Below are 15260 nucleotides of genomic sequence, written 5' to 3' on the forward strand. Positions count from 1 at the left end.
TACCGAAGCCTGCGTGGTCTGCTGTGGTGCCCTAAAAATGGCGGCAGACGTAGTTCGTGCCCGCGGTGCCAGGGGCGCCATTTTTCTAAAAGGGTCTATACTGCAGCCACTTCGACCTGCAAAGACTGCCCCAAATTCACGCATGCTGCATCATCCGAAAATGTCACCCGAAATGTTTGCCGTGAATTCGAAGCAATGGCTCCTGCAGGCATCGCTTCCGACCAAGGTGGTTTAAAAAAAAACTTCTGGAGTAGAGTGCCTCGATGCGCGCGCCCCCGCTTAGAGTGGTGTCAGCTTTTGCAAGGGCAGATGCCGCCGCCTCGGCTTCGGCGCCAGCGCGACCGCCATTTTGGCGCCTCCGGCCGGTAGTTCGTGCTTGGCGTGTGAGGTGTTGTTGGGCAGTGTTCATTCCCTTACAGTTTTATGCACCCATCTCCGCATCACCATGCCCGGCTGCTGCGTGCCGCAGTGCTCGAATCACTCGAGAAACGGATGGAAGTTGTACCGGTTTCCAAGAGACCCAAAAAGAAGGCTTCTTTGGACCGTTAAAATCAAACGAGACAAGTGGCAACCGACTAATACGTCGCACGTATGCAGCGTAAGTAAACATTTTTTTTAGTGCGTCGTATTCTGACTGGTCAGCATTATTTAGGGCGCCGTTGTTTTTTATTTAGGTGCGCAATGTAAACGCAGGACAGCCAAACGTCGTGCAGGGTACTGTGCGGCGTGCTCGTGTTAAAAGATCACGCTTTAAGAAAATGCGTCAAGTACGGGGGCTTCGGAAGCCCCCGTGTCGATAACATTTCATGCTGGTTCAAGGGCCTCGAGTGTGCTACTACATTCCTAGGAATTGCGACTAGTTTCAGTGCCCTTGCACGGGAAAGTGTTGCCTTGGCAGCAGCGTTGTGAAATCCTTCCCACCCCCTACCCGAGGCTGTTAATTTCGTGCACTGCGCTTCGCAGCTATTTTGCTCGCGAGACCGGCTGCCGCTGTCGTGACCGTCCGCCTCGCAGCCCGAAGACAGACTTCGTGAAATTGCCGTACTCGCTCGCCAACTCGCCCCGACAGCGTACGCGTCGACCGGGTGCTGGCGGAGTTGAGCTGAACGAAAAGTAGGCAAGAGATGGGGACGCAGGAGGTGTAGTTAAACAGATGAGAATTTAGAAAGTGGAGGAGGGAGAAAATTATATGCAAGGGCAGAAAACGGGGAGTGAGTTCAGGCCGCGTGCCGGCGAGCGAGTACGGAAATCTGACGGCGCCTGACTGCTGCCGAACTTCAAGAGTACGGCACGTAGAGTTCACGTAATTCACATAAGAGGAAATTGGACGTGAAATGCGCGCATATGGCCTCGCAGGGAATTAACATAGGCTCGGGTGCGTGGTAGGGGGATTTCACAACGCTTGCGAGGCCTTCCCATGTTTATTCGTGCACGCGTTGGCACTGATCTGTCGAAATTTGAACGCCTCTTGTGAAATCAAGCCGTTTGAACATAAACATGCTGTTCCTGCGAAAAACTCGTAATATTACGAGGCCGGACTTCTGCCCGTCTTGTGTGTATCGTCGTATGTATACTTGGGAATCAGGAACACTTCAGTGACGAACAAAACAAGCGCTGTTACGGAGTGTTGTCATTTTTACCTGACAAATAAATTCGATTGCATTGGGAACTTGGAGGCTTGGGTACAAAGCTTTCGATAGAACGAAATCTGTAACGCTCGCTATAAAATCAGACCTGGTCCTTTGTCGGCACAATAGACTAATATTTTATTCACATGAATTCAGGAATCCTTACAGATTTTCAGTGCGAAAATTGAAAGGGTTATTATAACAGCAGGCTGGGTCTATGATCGCGCTCACTGAAGTGGCTTACGTGAAAGCGCGCGTGAGCTCAATTAGTTTCCTTCTTTTTGTGCTTCAAAGTTGCTGCTAGTTCCTGCTGCGAATCATACTGAATGCATACATGAAATCTTGTTTATTGACAGTGACAGGCATTCGTTTTTCTTCTGCCAGTGTGTTAATTTCCAATTCTGGTTTTATTTGCAGGCTCACTTTGAAGAGAACAACTATGAGCAACATCGTGCGGATGGCTGGAAGAAGTTGAAACCAAATGCCGTCCCAACTTTGTTCACATTCAAACGTAGGATTGAACTTTTTTCTTGCATTACATAAAGCAGCACCAGTTGCAAGTACTCTATGTACCTGGGATTTCTACGAAGCTAACACCAAATAGGTCCTCATATGCTGCGTCCACATTAGTGCATAAATTCTGGAAATGCAGTCACGGACAAAGCTAGGAAATGCGAACACAAAAATGTGAACCAGACCACGCAAAATCGAAAAATACTGCTAATATTAGACGGTCAAATAATGGCACGCTATTAGTGCGTTTGGAAAGCTACATTTCCCAACTTTGTTTTTGTGATTACGTTGCATCACTTTGACTTGCATGTAAAAAAAATTGCGATACTTGAGTGTTGTGGTTTATATTTCTTGTTTGCATTTTTTGGTCATGACTGTATATACGTCTGGATTTCAGTGTTTACAGGCATGACCCACTGCACAACAGTTTTCCGCTACTTAGCACACGGTCGTGTACTGCTAGGATGTCAGGTCCAGTGGCTATGTTATTTACAAAGGGGGAAAACGGAAACCATTATGTATACGAGATCCACGATGCACGAGCCCCCACTACAGTGCGCCTCATTACCTGCGTTGCGTTGGCGTGTTAAGCCCTACAATCAAATAATCAATAAACTGCATAGGGAGCGAATGTCAGTTGAGCCCTCCACAACGGCGCACACGTGTAGCTCTGGCATATGAAGCTCCAATTTGAATTAGAGCCATTTATTGTGGGGAGAAATTTTGAGCACAATTTAATTATGGTATTTTAAGACCTTCCCCTATCCCTTGTGGAAAGGGCGGGGGAAGGACAAGTGTCTTCCTCACGTCAATAACTAAGCCGGTATCTGCTGCATGTGTTACATTTGTAAAATTAACAAGCTAGACATGAACTGGCATTGCTTGAATATGTTCATGAATACATACATTTCTGCTTGCAGCACTGCCTAAGGAACGAAAGCCACCAAAAGAAAGAACTGTGCCTGCACCCTCCAGCAACGAGACCAACAAATCTCCTCCTGGTCTGCGTCAATATCCAGCTGCAGTTAAAACTACCCTAGAGACCCCACAAAACCACGCCGTTCCTGAATCTACACGGCAAGGAACATCGTGTTATGGGCACGACACCATGGAAGTTGACGACGCCGTTGTTGAACTGTCAGCGAACACTAGTGATGCAGATTCAAGAGAAGTTAATGCAGCGGCTGGTGAGACATCAAATTCTACTGCAGAATCAGCAGAACTGAAGAAGAAGCTTGCTGACCTTACAAGAAAGTACTCTGAACTTCAGCAACATCATGACACAGCCAAGAACACCATTAGTGGTCTCAAGAAAAAAGTGCAAAAACTCGAGACTGAGGCAACAAATATTTCGCAAAATATGAAATTTCTCAACGACGATCAAGTACGCGCTCTCTCAAGGAGCAGCAGCTTGGGGAACTCTTGGTCTCCGCACACTGTCAAGCAAGGCCTTCAAATTAAGTTTGCTTGTGGAACAACCGGATATGAAACTTTGAGAAAAATGGGATATCCTCTCCCATCCAAAAGAACGCTCGCAGGGAGGATTCAAAATTTGAAGTTTCTCCCAGGCGTTCTTCACGAAGTGATAGTCGTTATGAAATGCAAAGCCGAGACCATGGAGGATGTAGAAAAGGACTGCGTCCTTTTTTTGGATGAAATGGAGATAGTGCCGGGGTTTGAGCTAGATCGGGCTGAAGACGCACTTCTCGGAGGAATAACTCTTCCTCCGAAGCCTGAAGAGCCTGCGGTTCATGCTCTGGTATTTATGTTGGGCGGACTTAACCAGCGATGGAAGCAGGTGATTGCATATGAATTTACCGGAAGAAACATCGATGGCGGCTTGCTGAAAAACTATGTGTTGGAACTAGTACAGCTGTGCAGTCAAATATATCTGAGAGTTCACGCAATCACATGTGACATGGGCTCGGCAAACCGCGCAATGTGGAGGGAATTCGCCTTTTCCAGTCACAGAGATTCTTCCACGGTGTGCTCCATACCTCATCCGTGCATGGACGGGAAGGAACTTTTTTTCATTGCTGATCCGGCTCACGTCTTGAAGAACCTCAGAGGCCAGCTCTTGAGCTCAGAAGTTTTCACGTTGAGTGAGGCCACAGTTGCCAAACATGGCCTGCCTTCTTCACAAGTCAACTTGGAATATGTTCAGGCTGTGCTCGAAGAAGATTCTAAAAGAGAACTGAAGGTAGCCCCAAACTTATCCGAAATGCACACCAGCGCAGGCCACTTCACCAAAATGAAGGTTGGTGTCGCTGTACAACTTTTTCGGGAAGCTCCCCCAGCTATCAGATTCCTTATAAAGGAAGGAGTTCTTAAACAGGAAGCAGAAACAACAGCTTGGTTCATGGAGCTGATTTCAAAATGGTATGCACTGATGTCTTCGCGGCATCCAACACTGGCCCTGAGTCGGAGAAGTAGGGCTAAGTACTCCGAAGCCCTAGATACATTACACACAGCAATAGAAACCATCAGAACTATGAAAATGGGTGCCACATCCCATTGGAAACCGTCGCAAGCAGGTGTACTCATATCAACTACAGTTGTACTTCGCCTCCAAGACGTTCTTTTAGGAGACGAAGGCTATGAGTTTTTTCTTACGAGCAGGCTCCTGCAGGACTGCTTAGAGAACCTCTTTTCTGTGGTGCGGCTTATGAAGCCGGTTCCCAATGCCTACGATCTCAAGTGCGCTCTGAGACTGGTGAGCGTAAGCCAATTTTTGCATACACCGAGGACGACCAGCTACGAGCTTGATGACAGGGAGTACCTGGTGGACCTGCTATCCCAGGGGAAGGAAGCCTGCGTCGAGAAGGAAGCTCAAGAAATCTATGATTCAGAGATTTTGTTCATCGAAGGATTGTCGTCCACAGAATGCAGTATTCTCTTTTACCTAGGAGGATTTATTTTGAAGGGAATTTGGACATCTGTGAAGTGCGCAAAATGCAAAGATGCTCTCCTTGGAACTGCCAACGACGAGCATGCTTCGCTGACAGCACTGAAAGAGTACGTTTCAGATGGAGGCAACCTCATCTACCCCAGCAAGGGAGTTATGAAAGCCTTGATAGACTATGAGGAGCATTTTGCTGCCATAAACTCTTGGTGCACGGACAAAGTAGTCACGATGAAGTCGCCGCTTCGTTCACTCACCGCATACCTAAACAAGGTGCACCGCCGCAGCTTGTGTGTATGCGCGGAGCACGAGGACAGTATATACCGACTGCTCACAGAGAGGTACGCAAGAATAAGGCTGCGCATTCACCTTCGGCAGGTTCCAGTCGGGAGTTGCAATGGACATGCAAGCAAAACATGTGCCGGCGTCAACCTCTCATGAGAAATGGATACGCCAAGATAAGCTGTATGCTTAAAAGGTTTCGGCTCACGTGGGCACGCTTTTGACTCTTGCATTTTTTATTTTTAAACATTTCATTTCGTACTGCATTTGGTTTGTCTTGTATCTGACTTTGATTTTCACTAGCGGGACAACGCAGCATTAAGGCGCACAAATAAATGGCCTGTTCACTGAAATCGTGGGTGTCGTTTCATAAAGGTACACTGGTAAAGCATGTTACTCTCGGGTATGCTGCCTGCACAGTGCATGAAATGGTGAGGCAGGGGAAGGTGGTACCGAATGTCAGATAATGTGTGTGTGTGTGCGTGTGCGTGTGTGTGTGTGTGTGTGTGTGTGTGTTATATATACACACACGCAAGTATATAAAGTACAGCGATTCCTGCCTTTGCTATTCGGCTGATTCACAAAGACCCAAATATTGCATTCCTTTCAGCAAGCGTAGTAATAAAAGTTCATGCGCCCCTCCGTCTTAACGATGACAACGGTTTAACGCGAATCTTTCTGGTGTGGGAGTTCGTGGCTCATTTCATTCAGTCTATGTCAGCCCCTGGCGCATTGTACAAGCACAGGCCACCAGTTTGTATGACGTGCGTTGTTCCATTTAACAATTAGGCAACAACAGCACTAAGAGGTGTCCAAGTTGCACCAAAAAAAAAGCTCGCCAACGAGTACTTCTTTCCTACTATACGCGAGCACCGCAAGCGGTAATGCGCTTCGCATGCTGCCCCACTACGGCAGGAGCCGTAATGGCGGCCGTCGTAGCAGACGACGCGGCTGTCCTCACCCTCAGCGGAGCGCGCGGGCATCAAGGCACCCTATTCTGGAGTGGAAGCGCCTGCCCTCTGGTGACGCCGACGGCCGCCATGTTGCTCCAGGCAAAAAACGTGCCGTCGGTCGTTTGGGCCCCCGCCGTTCGCGCCACTGAACAACAGTTGTCGCGTTTATCCCTCGTTCTTTTGTTCTGTGCGGATCTTGTGCAGTTCTAAAGGAAGTTGACATGATTCCGGACGTTATGGTGAGCTCGTGTGTCGCCTTCGGCTGCACTAATCGTGCGAAGCAGAAGCCAGGAATCACTTTTCACGTGTAAGTACGCGGGAAAAAGCGCTTTCAATCGCTTGTCTCCTTCGGCGCGCTACCTCATTCGAGAAGCGCGGTTTCAGCTGAAAACTTACTTTCATTAGCATTTTTCAGCTGGCGAGTAGAAGTTGAATAACCTATTTTGTGCGTGTGGTACCGCAGGTTTCCGAAAGACAAGACGCTGCGTGACGCATGGCAGCGTGCTGTTCGGAGGGATGGCTGGGAGCCTAAGAATGCGGACGTTCTCTGCTCGGAGCACTTTGAAGCCAACTGCTTTGACAGGACGGGCCAAACGACCAGACTGCGACCAGGGAGCATTCATACCATTTTTCCTGCGTTCCCTGCGCATCTCCAGAAACCAGTGAGTACCATCACGAATGTACATTTTCGTTACGGTAAATAGGCTATAGATTTCCGAATGTGTAGGCACAGTTTCTCGTTTCCTACGTGCTGTTCAAAATCACACCATTCTCTGACAAAGCGCACGTCACGTACACTTACTTGTCCAACTTTTTTTTTTCACTGTGCGTGCATAAATACGGGCACGCTAAACTTCCGCACCGAAACTATAAAAAGATCCCCGAGGTAGTAATCCCGTTTCTAGTCAGTCTAAGCAGTGGGTGGGACCATTATACCCGGCTTCTGAACTTTGGAGCATAACTGATTTTTTTTTCTTGCAGGCGAAAAGAAAGCGAGAGGCCCCTAAGTGTCGGACTGCGCTGTCACCTGTCGTAAGTGCTGAGGCAGCGGTTGAAATGCCATCTGAGCCTTCTTCGCCGGCGAAGGATTGGTACCGTTCCAAGGCAGAGGAGTCTGCACAAGAGGTTCTCCAACTAAAGAAGAAAGTTAAGACACTGCAGCAATCCAAAAGAAGGCTAAGCAAGCGGTGTGATGCGTCAGAAAATTTGATCAAAGAGCTAAAAGAGAGGAAACTTTTGTCAGAAAAAGGCCTTGAGGTCTTTGAAGCAACTTTCTCGCCTGAAATTCAACAGCTTCTTGTCCGAGCCCATGAAAAAACAAGCAAGATGTACCCCCCAGAGCTACGTGCATTCGCACTCACTCTGCACTACTACTCTGTGGCAGCGTATGAGTATGTGCGGTCGAAATTTAACAACGCTTTGCCTTCGCAACGTACGTTGCGTGAGTGGTACAAATCTGTAAATGGCGATCCGGGTTTTACCTCTGAGGCTTTTGATTTTATTAAAAATTTAGCCAAAAGCCAGGACAAGCCCCTGATCGCAGCACTCATGATGGATGACATGGCCATCAAAAAACATGTTCAGCTTGTTGGGAAGAAAGTGGTAGGCTACATCGATCTTGGAACAGGTATCTCCGATGCTGCCACACTGTGGAGAAAGGGCTTCGTGCCCTACAGGTTCAATGTAAGGACCTAAAATCGTTGCATGCAAACAGTGATCGCCTCATGGTAGAGGTGTTAACGGAGGTGTTTGAACAAGCATTATTTTCTGAGTTAGAGCCTCATCTGTTGGACTGCGATCCACTCGACAATCACATCTACGTTCTGGCGAAAAAGATTGCCAACCTGTATATAACAATAAGGCTTCACCACATTTCCAAAGAAATCAACCGCAAGAACTCGCGCAGTGGGGTACGAACCCAGCTGACAAGGACTATTATATTTAAAAATCTGTAAGGTACAGATGAGAACCAGTGTTGAACAAAGCGGAGCAGCTGGTATATTCTATATTTTTTTGCAATTTTAGTGTGTTGTTATAGAGTTGCCTGATATAACCTGCGTTTTGGGAATCGGGCCGTTTTCGTGTGAATTGTTTCTGTTTTATTGTATGTGCTTTTGGAAATTGTATAAAGCCTTGAATGAATAAAAACTCATATACCCCTGTGTTGCTTCCACCGTGAGCCTCATTTCGAGAATTGCAAGCGAATCCGCACTTACAGCAGCTAACCTTTGTAATGCATATTCGCTAATACGTAATCGCGTACGGCTCACGTGTAATATCGTAACTGACGGCTTTGTACAGATCTTGTTTATCTAACACGAAGAAAAAAATGCGAGTGAAATTAATTACACTAAGTGCCCCGTTTCATTCGAAAAAGCCGCCACGGAAGCGCGCTGGATACGTTGTCTGCGCTCTCTCTTGCCTGGAGCAAGATGGCCGCCAACCGGTTTCCCCGGCTTCACCCGCTTGCGTAGGCGTGAATAGGGGACCTCCACTCCAGAAGTTTTTTTTTAAACCTCCTTGCTTCCGACGGTCCTCAAGATAACGCATCCGCCGTCTCCCTCATTCAAGCCGTCGTTCGTCAAGAAATGGCAAATCTCGGCATCGCACCTGTTTGCGTTGTTACCACTACCGAGAGTTCGGCTTCAGTTAACAAGATCTCCGTGTACCTTTCACGCTACCCTTTCCGCTATCGGAACCGTGCTGATTAAAGGACGTCAGAAGATTGACCATTCTACTTTCACTTCTCTCGCGCCGGAAACATTGCGCGCTACTGTTGCAATTGTTGGACATAAAGTTCATCCTGGAACACTGGGACATGGCGTCACTTTGAAGGCAACTTTCGTCGGTTTTCTACTTCGTACGAACCCCAGCCTGCTGCTACTAACGTTCAAGGCCGAAGGTTCAGCCGGTCACCATCACCCAGGGCCGCCGATCTCTCTCGCCGATGATTCTTCGATTCAGGTGCCCTGCACGACCTAGGCCCTCAACCTCGGGAAACTAGACCATGCAGCTCCCAGAGGTGACGCTGCAGAGGATTGGAGACCGGGGTCTGCAAATCCTCTGTTGATGATTCCTACACGCCGCAATATTTTGGACCTTTTGGTAAATGACGTAACCGTTACAACCCTCATAGACACTGGCGCACAAACTTCAGTCGTAAGTGGTGCTCTCTGTATATTAAACTGCGAAGAGTGATCACGCCTTCTCTTAAGTATGCATAATCCTTGCCGATGGGAGCACATCTACCGTTCTCGTCATGTGCACCTCTCGTGCATTCCTGGCCGTCATACCGTCGTATTGTTCACAGTGCTTGAGCAGTGCCCACGTGACATAATTCTCGGTCCGGTCTCGACTTTCTCTTTGCGCACTCAGCCCTTATTGACTGCTCGATGGGCCTTGCCTCTTGACGCCGCTGTTGCCCGTGATGCTCGAATTTGCCCTTGTGCCACCGAGTTCCTGCATCTTCCACCGCAACCCACGACTTACGTGCACCTCACGTGTGATCCGCCTGTGTGCGATGGTGACTATGTCGTTTCACCAATTACCGACGTTGTGCTAAAGCATTCTACTGCTGTCCCGCACACCGTGGGGGGAGTACGCCACAACCAGACCTATTTGCCTCTTTTGAACTTTGGTTTCTCCATGCACGTGCTGCCTGCTGGTATTAAACTAGGCGTCGTGTCGTCGTTGCAAGAGTGTGATACCCACATTCTTGTAGGAGGTGATTTAAATCTGCCAAAAATAAACTGGGATCACTTTTGCGTTACAACACCTTGCCAGCACTCCGAATTGCTACTTGATATAGCGTTTTCCTGTAGCATGACGCAACTTGTAAAGACTCCTACGCGTGTCACTGCAGGCACGAGTTCGATTCTGGACCTTATTTTTGTTTCTGAGTCTATTTGCAAGTTTAACAACACAATTGAAGTTGTACCAGGTATATCGGACCACGAACTAGTAATATTTAAAACCAACATGTTGTGTACTCCCTCGGCTACCCAAGTATGTAAATTCCTCAATTTTAATACTGCTTCGGACGAAAGTATTTTGGACCTCCTAGAGGAGGAGTACGACAAAATTACTAACAAACATTTTCATAATCGCTGTGACGTTAACCAGCTATGGTCGCACTTTAAGACAACCGTTCACAAATGTATAAGTTCGTTCGTTCCGGAGAAAGTGAAAAAAATACATGGCCGTAGTCCTTGGATTACGCACGAAATACTCCATCTAAAACGCAAGATAAAACGCCTGTCTTGCTCAAAAACTCAACCACGTAGTGCTGCTCTGACGAGCCTCCGCGCCAATTGAAAGCTCCAAATTTCATTTCTTCAACGTAAAAATGCACAACTTTCTCACAACCAATCCAAGAAAATTTTGCATGCACCTCTCCGACAAAAAAGTGAAAGTGACAAAAATTAAAACCAAGGACGCGGACGTGACTGATGCCAGCTGCATAGCGACAGCATTTAACGACTACTTCTCTTCTCTTTTTTTGCGAACGGGTGACACCCCTCCTGATTTCCACGCAAACAATCTCGAACTGCCAGACTTGATTATAACAGATGAAGGCATCTTGTCAGCTCTACTTCATCTTGACACAAAAAATCGGCTGGGCCGGATGAAATACCTAATGCTTTTCTTTATCGGTACGCCGAGTGGTGTTGCAAATACTTAGGCTTAATATTTAGGGAAAGCCTGTTACAAGGCGAAGTTCCAGTAGATTGGAAGAAGGGTAAATTGGTACCCATTCATAAATCAGGTGATAAATATGACGTGAAAAACTACCGCCCTATTTCGTTGTTATGTACAGCCGGCAAGGTTATGGAACACTTCCTTTTCAAACACTTAAGTTCATTCCTGGAGAGTAACTATTTTTTTTCCCAAATCAACACGGTTTCCGGCAAGGCTTTTCAACCACCACACAGTTAATTCACACTACTGATGACTTTCTAAAAACACTTGACAAAGGCGGACAAATTGATGCGATTTTTTTAGACTTCGAAAAAGCTTTCGACCAAGTTTCCCATTCCCATTTGATGTTTAAAATTCGCCGAATCCTAACCAATGACAGAATTCTTCGATGGCTTGATTGTTATCTATCCCACCGACACCAACACGTTCGGATAGCAGATAAAAATTCTTCTTCCGCTCCCGTGCATTCTGGGGTACCGCAGGGCTCTGTCCTAGGACCACTTTTATTTTTAGTTTATCTAAATGACATGTCATCCGAATCTACTCTGCAGTGTCGTTTTTTCGCGGATGACTGCGTTGCGTACCTGCCCATTCAATCAAGAACAGATCACGCCACCCTAAATGAATACTTATCGGTTATACAGCATGGTGTAACTCCTGGAAAATGAGCCTCAACATAGCAAAGTGCGTCAAGATGACCATAACACGTAAAAAAATCCCTCGGAATTCACTTACATGTTAAACAACACTGCTATAACAACCGTTAACCAGTACAAATACCTTGGTCTGACAATCACTTCTAATTTGAGCTGGAAAACTCATATCGAAGGTATAACATCAGCAGCACTGTGGCGATTGTGGTTCTTAAAGCATCGCATGAAGCACTGCACCAGCAAAACCAAACTAGTCGCTTACACTACATTGGTACGCCCATTGTTGGAATATGCTGACGTTGTATGGGATCCTCCCACACAAACAGAAATATACTTACTAGAACGAGTCCAAAATAAATCCCTTCGGTTTATTTACCACGCGTACAGTAGACACTGTTCAGTCACTGAACTCCGTAATAGATCCGCTCTTCCCACATTGGAGTCCCGTAGAAAGCTACATCGCTTAAAATTCCTTTATAACATAGTCAACGGACACTCAGGACTCGCCTTTAACACTTACATGCAGTACAATACATCGCGAAAAACTCGGAACAAGCATGATAACACCATAGTGGTGCCGCTTACAAAAACAAATTCTCGGCGATATTCATTCTTTCCACGAACAATTTCCGACTGGAATGAACTACCTCATGACGTCACCAGCATCGCAGCGCCCGACGCATTCTTATCAGCTGCCACTGCCTGTTTGTAGTAAAAGCTGTCTGGTCGTATGTGCAGATTTCAATTCTTCTAATGATGTTTTTACACTTCGTGTTAGGAACAAAAATTTGGATTGTATTTTCGATACCGCTCTTGTGTTGCTCCTGTAACCCGAGTATTCATGTTCCACGCAAACCTGTTATGTGGTGATTTCATTTCTGCGCCGTGAAGTGTAGTGTTATATGTGGCTGCAAGTATGAAAGTTTGTATCACTCCTGCCTTGGCCCCCAAGAGGTGGCTGGCAGTATGCAATAAATAAAAACAAATATCTTTAAACTGTCAGCTGAGCAACCCACTCTACACGTCAACTTGCTGACTGTGCCTAACATTTCAAGCATTTAAATTCCCAAAATAACAGCGCCAGATTTTCACCCTCCGAAGCAGAAAACCTCCACTGTCTCTTGACATCCTATGCGGACATATTCGATCTTGACAACCGCCATTTAGGCCAGACATCAGTTGCGAGCCATCACATAAACACCGGTGATGCCAACCCACCGCGCATCGCCGCCGTTACCGCGTCTCCACTGCTGAAGTCTCTGTCATCCAGAAAGTGGTCAAGAAAATGCTCTCCGAAGGCGTCGTTGAACACTCATTCAGTCCGTGGGCATCCCCGGTCATGCTTGTCAAAAAGGACAACGCATGGCGGTTTTGCGTCGACTACAGACCACTGAACAAGGTCACTAAGAAGGTCGCTTACCCCTTACCAAGAATAGATGACGCCCTTGACTGCCTTTATGGCGCAAAGTTTTTCTCGTCCGTTGGCCTTCGATCTCGTTATTGGCAGGTCGCTGTTTACCCACGAGACCAAGATAAAACAGCATTTGTAACACCCGACGGGTAATATCAATTTAAAGTAATGCCGTTTGGGTTTTGAGGGCATGATGGTTTTCCTTCTGTGCGGCTTCAAACGGTCTACTTGCTTGTTCCACTTAGATTATATAATTGTTTTTTACCGACGTTTGCGAGCCATCTTGAGCGACTGTCTAGTATTCTTCAAGTATTCCGTAACGCTGGTCTCCAGCTGAACTCCTCCAAATGCCATTTCGGCCGTGGCGAAATAACTGTAATTAGTCACCTCGTTAACGCATCTGGGCTACAGCCCGATCCGGAAAAAAATTCGCGCAGTGACTCAATTTCCTGTACCCTCTTCTGCTAAAGATGTCCGGAGCTTCCTTGGTTTGTGCTTCTATTTTCGCCGCTTCATCCAGAATTTGGCGATCATGCGCAGCCTCTCCCCGAGCTTTTTAAAAAAGACGTCCCATTTACTTGGAATTCACCTCAAAGGGCTGCTTTTACGGCCCTCATTGCAGCCCTCACGACTACGCCAATCAATATTAGCCCACTTTGATCAGACCGCACCGACAGAGGTTCGTACTGGCGCGAAAGGCCATGGAATCGGTGCTGTTCTAGCTCAGCGTCAGCATGGATGTGACTGTGTCATCGCCTACGCCAGCCACCTTTTGTCGCCTGCCGAGAATAACTATTCCATCACCGAAAGAGAGTGTCTTGCTATTGTTTAGGATGTCGCTAAATTTCGCCCGTACCTGTTCGGCAGCAGCTTTACTGTTGTAACTGATGCTCATGCGCTCTGGAGGCTTTCGTCGTTCAAGGATCCCAAGGGACGTCTCGGTCGTTGGTCTCTCCACCTCCAAAAGTACACCTTCTCGGTCGTGTATAAATCTGATAACCTTCATTAGGACGCCCACAGCCTGTCATGGTATCCAGTGAATCCGCCAGATGCCACAGAGAGAGTACTGAGGTTTGTGTCTTATCAATATCATATTTTCTTGATATCGCTTTTGAGCAACGCCACGACCCGGATTTACTTCTTATCACAGAAAGCCTGAGTTCCCCTACTCAACCCACTTCTCTGAACTTGTATTTTCTTCATGAGGGGGTTCTCTACCGCCACAACATGCACTCTAATGGTCCTGACTACCTTCTTGTCGTGCCTTCCCATTTGCGTGTAGATGTTCTCCGACAGCTTCTTCATGAACTTGTGGCTCTTCACCTGGGAGTCACCCACACTTATGATCGCGTCCGGCGCCGTTTTTTCTGGCCACGCCTATATCACTCTGTGCAAAAGTATGTCGCCAGCTGTGACTTTTGTCAACGTCAAAAACGACCTATATCGCTTCCAGCTGGCCACCTTCCCCCTAACGAGATCCCGGCTGAACCATTCTACCATGTAGGGATCGACCTTCTCGGGCCATTTCCCACTTCTGCATCCGGAAACAATTGGGTTGCCGCAGCGACAGACTACGCGACACGTTACGCAATCACCTGCGCTCTTCCAACCAGCTGCGCTACCGATGTCGCCGACTTTATACTGCATGCATAACATCATTTTGCATAACGGTGCTCCTCGACAGATCGTTAGTAACCAAGGCCGATACTTTTTATCTCGCGTTGTTCAGGATATTCTACGTTCCTGTTCCACGAACCAAAAGTTCACAACGGCATACCATCCGCAAACTAATGGACTTACAAAGCGCCTGAATCGCACTATCACCGACATGTTTTCGATGCATGTTCCTCCAAACCACCGCGACTGGGACGCAACGTTACCCTACATCACCTTCGCTTTTAACTTCTCCAGACATGACACCGCAGGCTATTCGCCGTTCTGCCTTCTTCATGGACGTGAACCCTCTCTGCCTCTTAATACACTCCTTCCCGCTGGTTCAAGCTCCCCTGTCACATACGTCCGCGATGCCATATAACAAGCCGACGCAGCACAACAGATTGCCCTAGAACGTGTCATACTTTCTGAAGCCTCTCAGAAAGATTGGTTTGATCGTCACCACCGTGAAGTTTCGTATGCACCCGGTTCTCTAGAACTCTTGTGGACCCCATGTCGCCACATCGGCCTCTCCGAAAAGCTCTTATTCGCAATGACGGACCATGA

The 15260-nt window shown here is 47.3% G+C and overlaps 1 protein-coding gene across 1 annotated transcript; it reads left to right on the forward strand.

Moving 5' to 3' along the window:
• Window positions 1-277: 277 nt before the first annotated feature.
• On the forward strand, window positions 278-6498 carry LOC142775564 (uncharacterized). Its single transcript, XM_075877022.1, has 4 exons — window positions 278-598; window positions 2046-2139; window positions 3062-5384; window positions 6483-6498. The coding sequence occupies exons 1-4, from the start codon at window positions 446-448 to the stop codon at window positions 6496-6498; spliced, it is 2586 nt and encodes an 861-aa protein (XP_075733137.1). The 5' UTR covers window positions 278-445.
• The last annotated feature ends 8762 nt before the right edge of the window (window positions 6499-15260 follow it).

Source organism: Rhipicephalus microplus, chromosome X (genome assembly GCF_043290135.1).
Source record: "Rhipicephalus microplus isolate Deutch F79 chromosome X, USDA_Rmic, whole genome shotgun sequence".
Lineage (NCBI taxonomy): Eukaryota > Metazoa > Arthropoda > Arachnida > Ixodida > Ixodidae > Rhipicephalus > Rhipicephalus microplus.

What these genes read in the sequence shown, in the direction of transcription:
- LOC142775564 (XM_075877022.1), top strand. Translation starts at nt 446, where the DNA reads ATGCCCGGCTGCTGCGTGCCGCAGTGCTCGAATCACTCGAGAAACGGA. An exon ending in ATACGTCGCACGTATGCAGC is followed by an intron (nt 599 to 2,045) that starts GTAAGTAAACAT and finishes TTTTATTTGCAG; the next exon opens with GCTCACTTTGAAGAGAACAA. An exon ending in AACTTTGTTCACATTCAAAC is followed by an intron (nt 2,140 to 3,061) that starts GTAGGATTGAAC and finishes TTCTGCTTGCAG; the next exon opens with CACTGCCTAAGGAACGAAAG.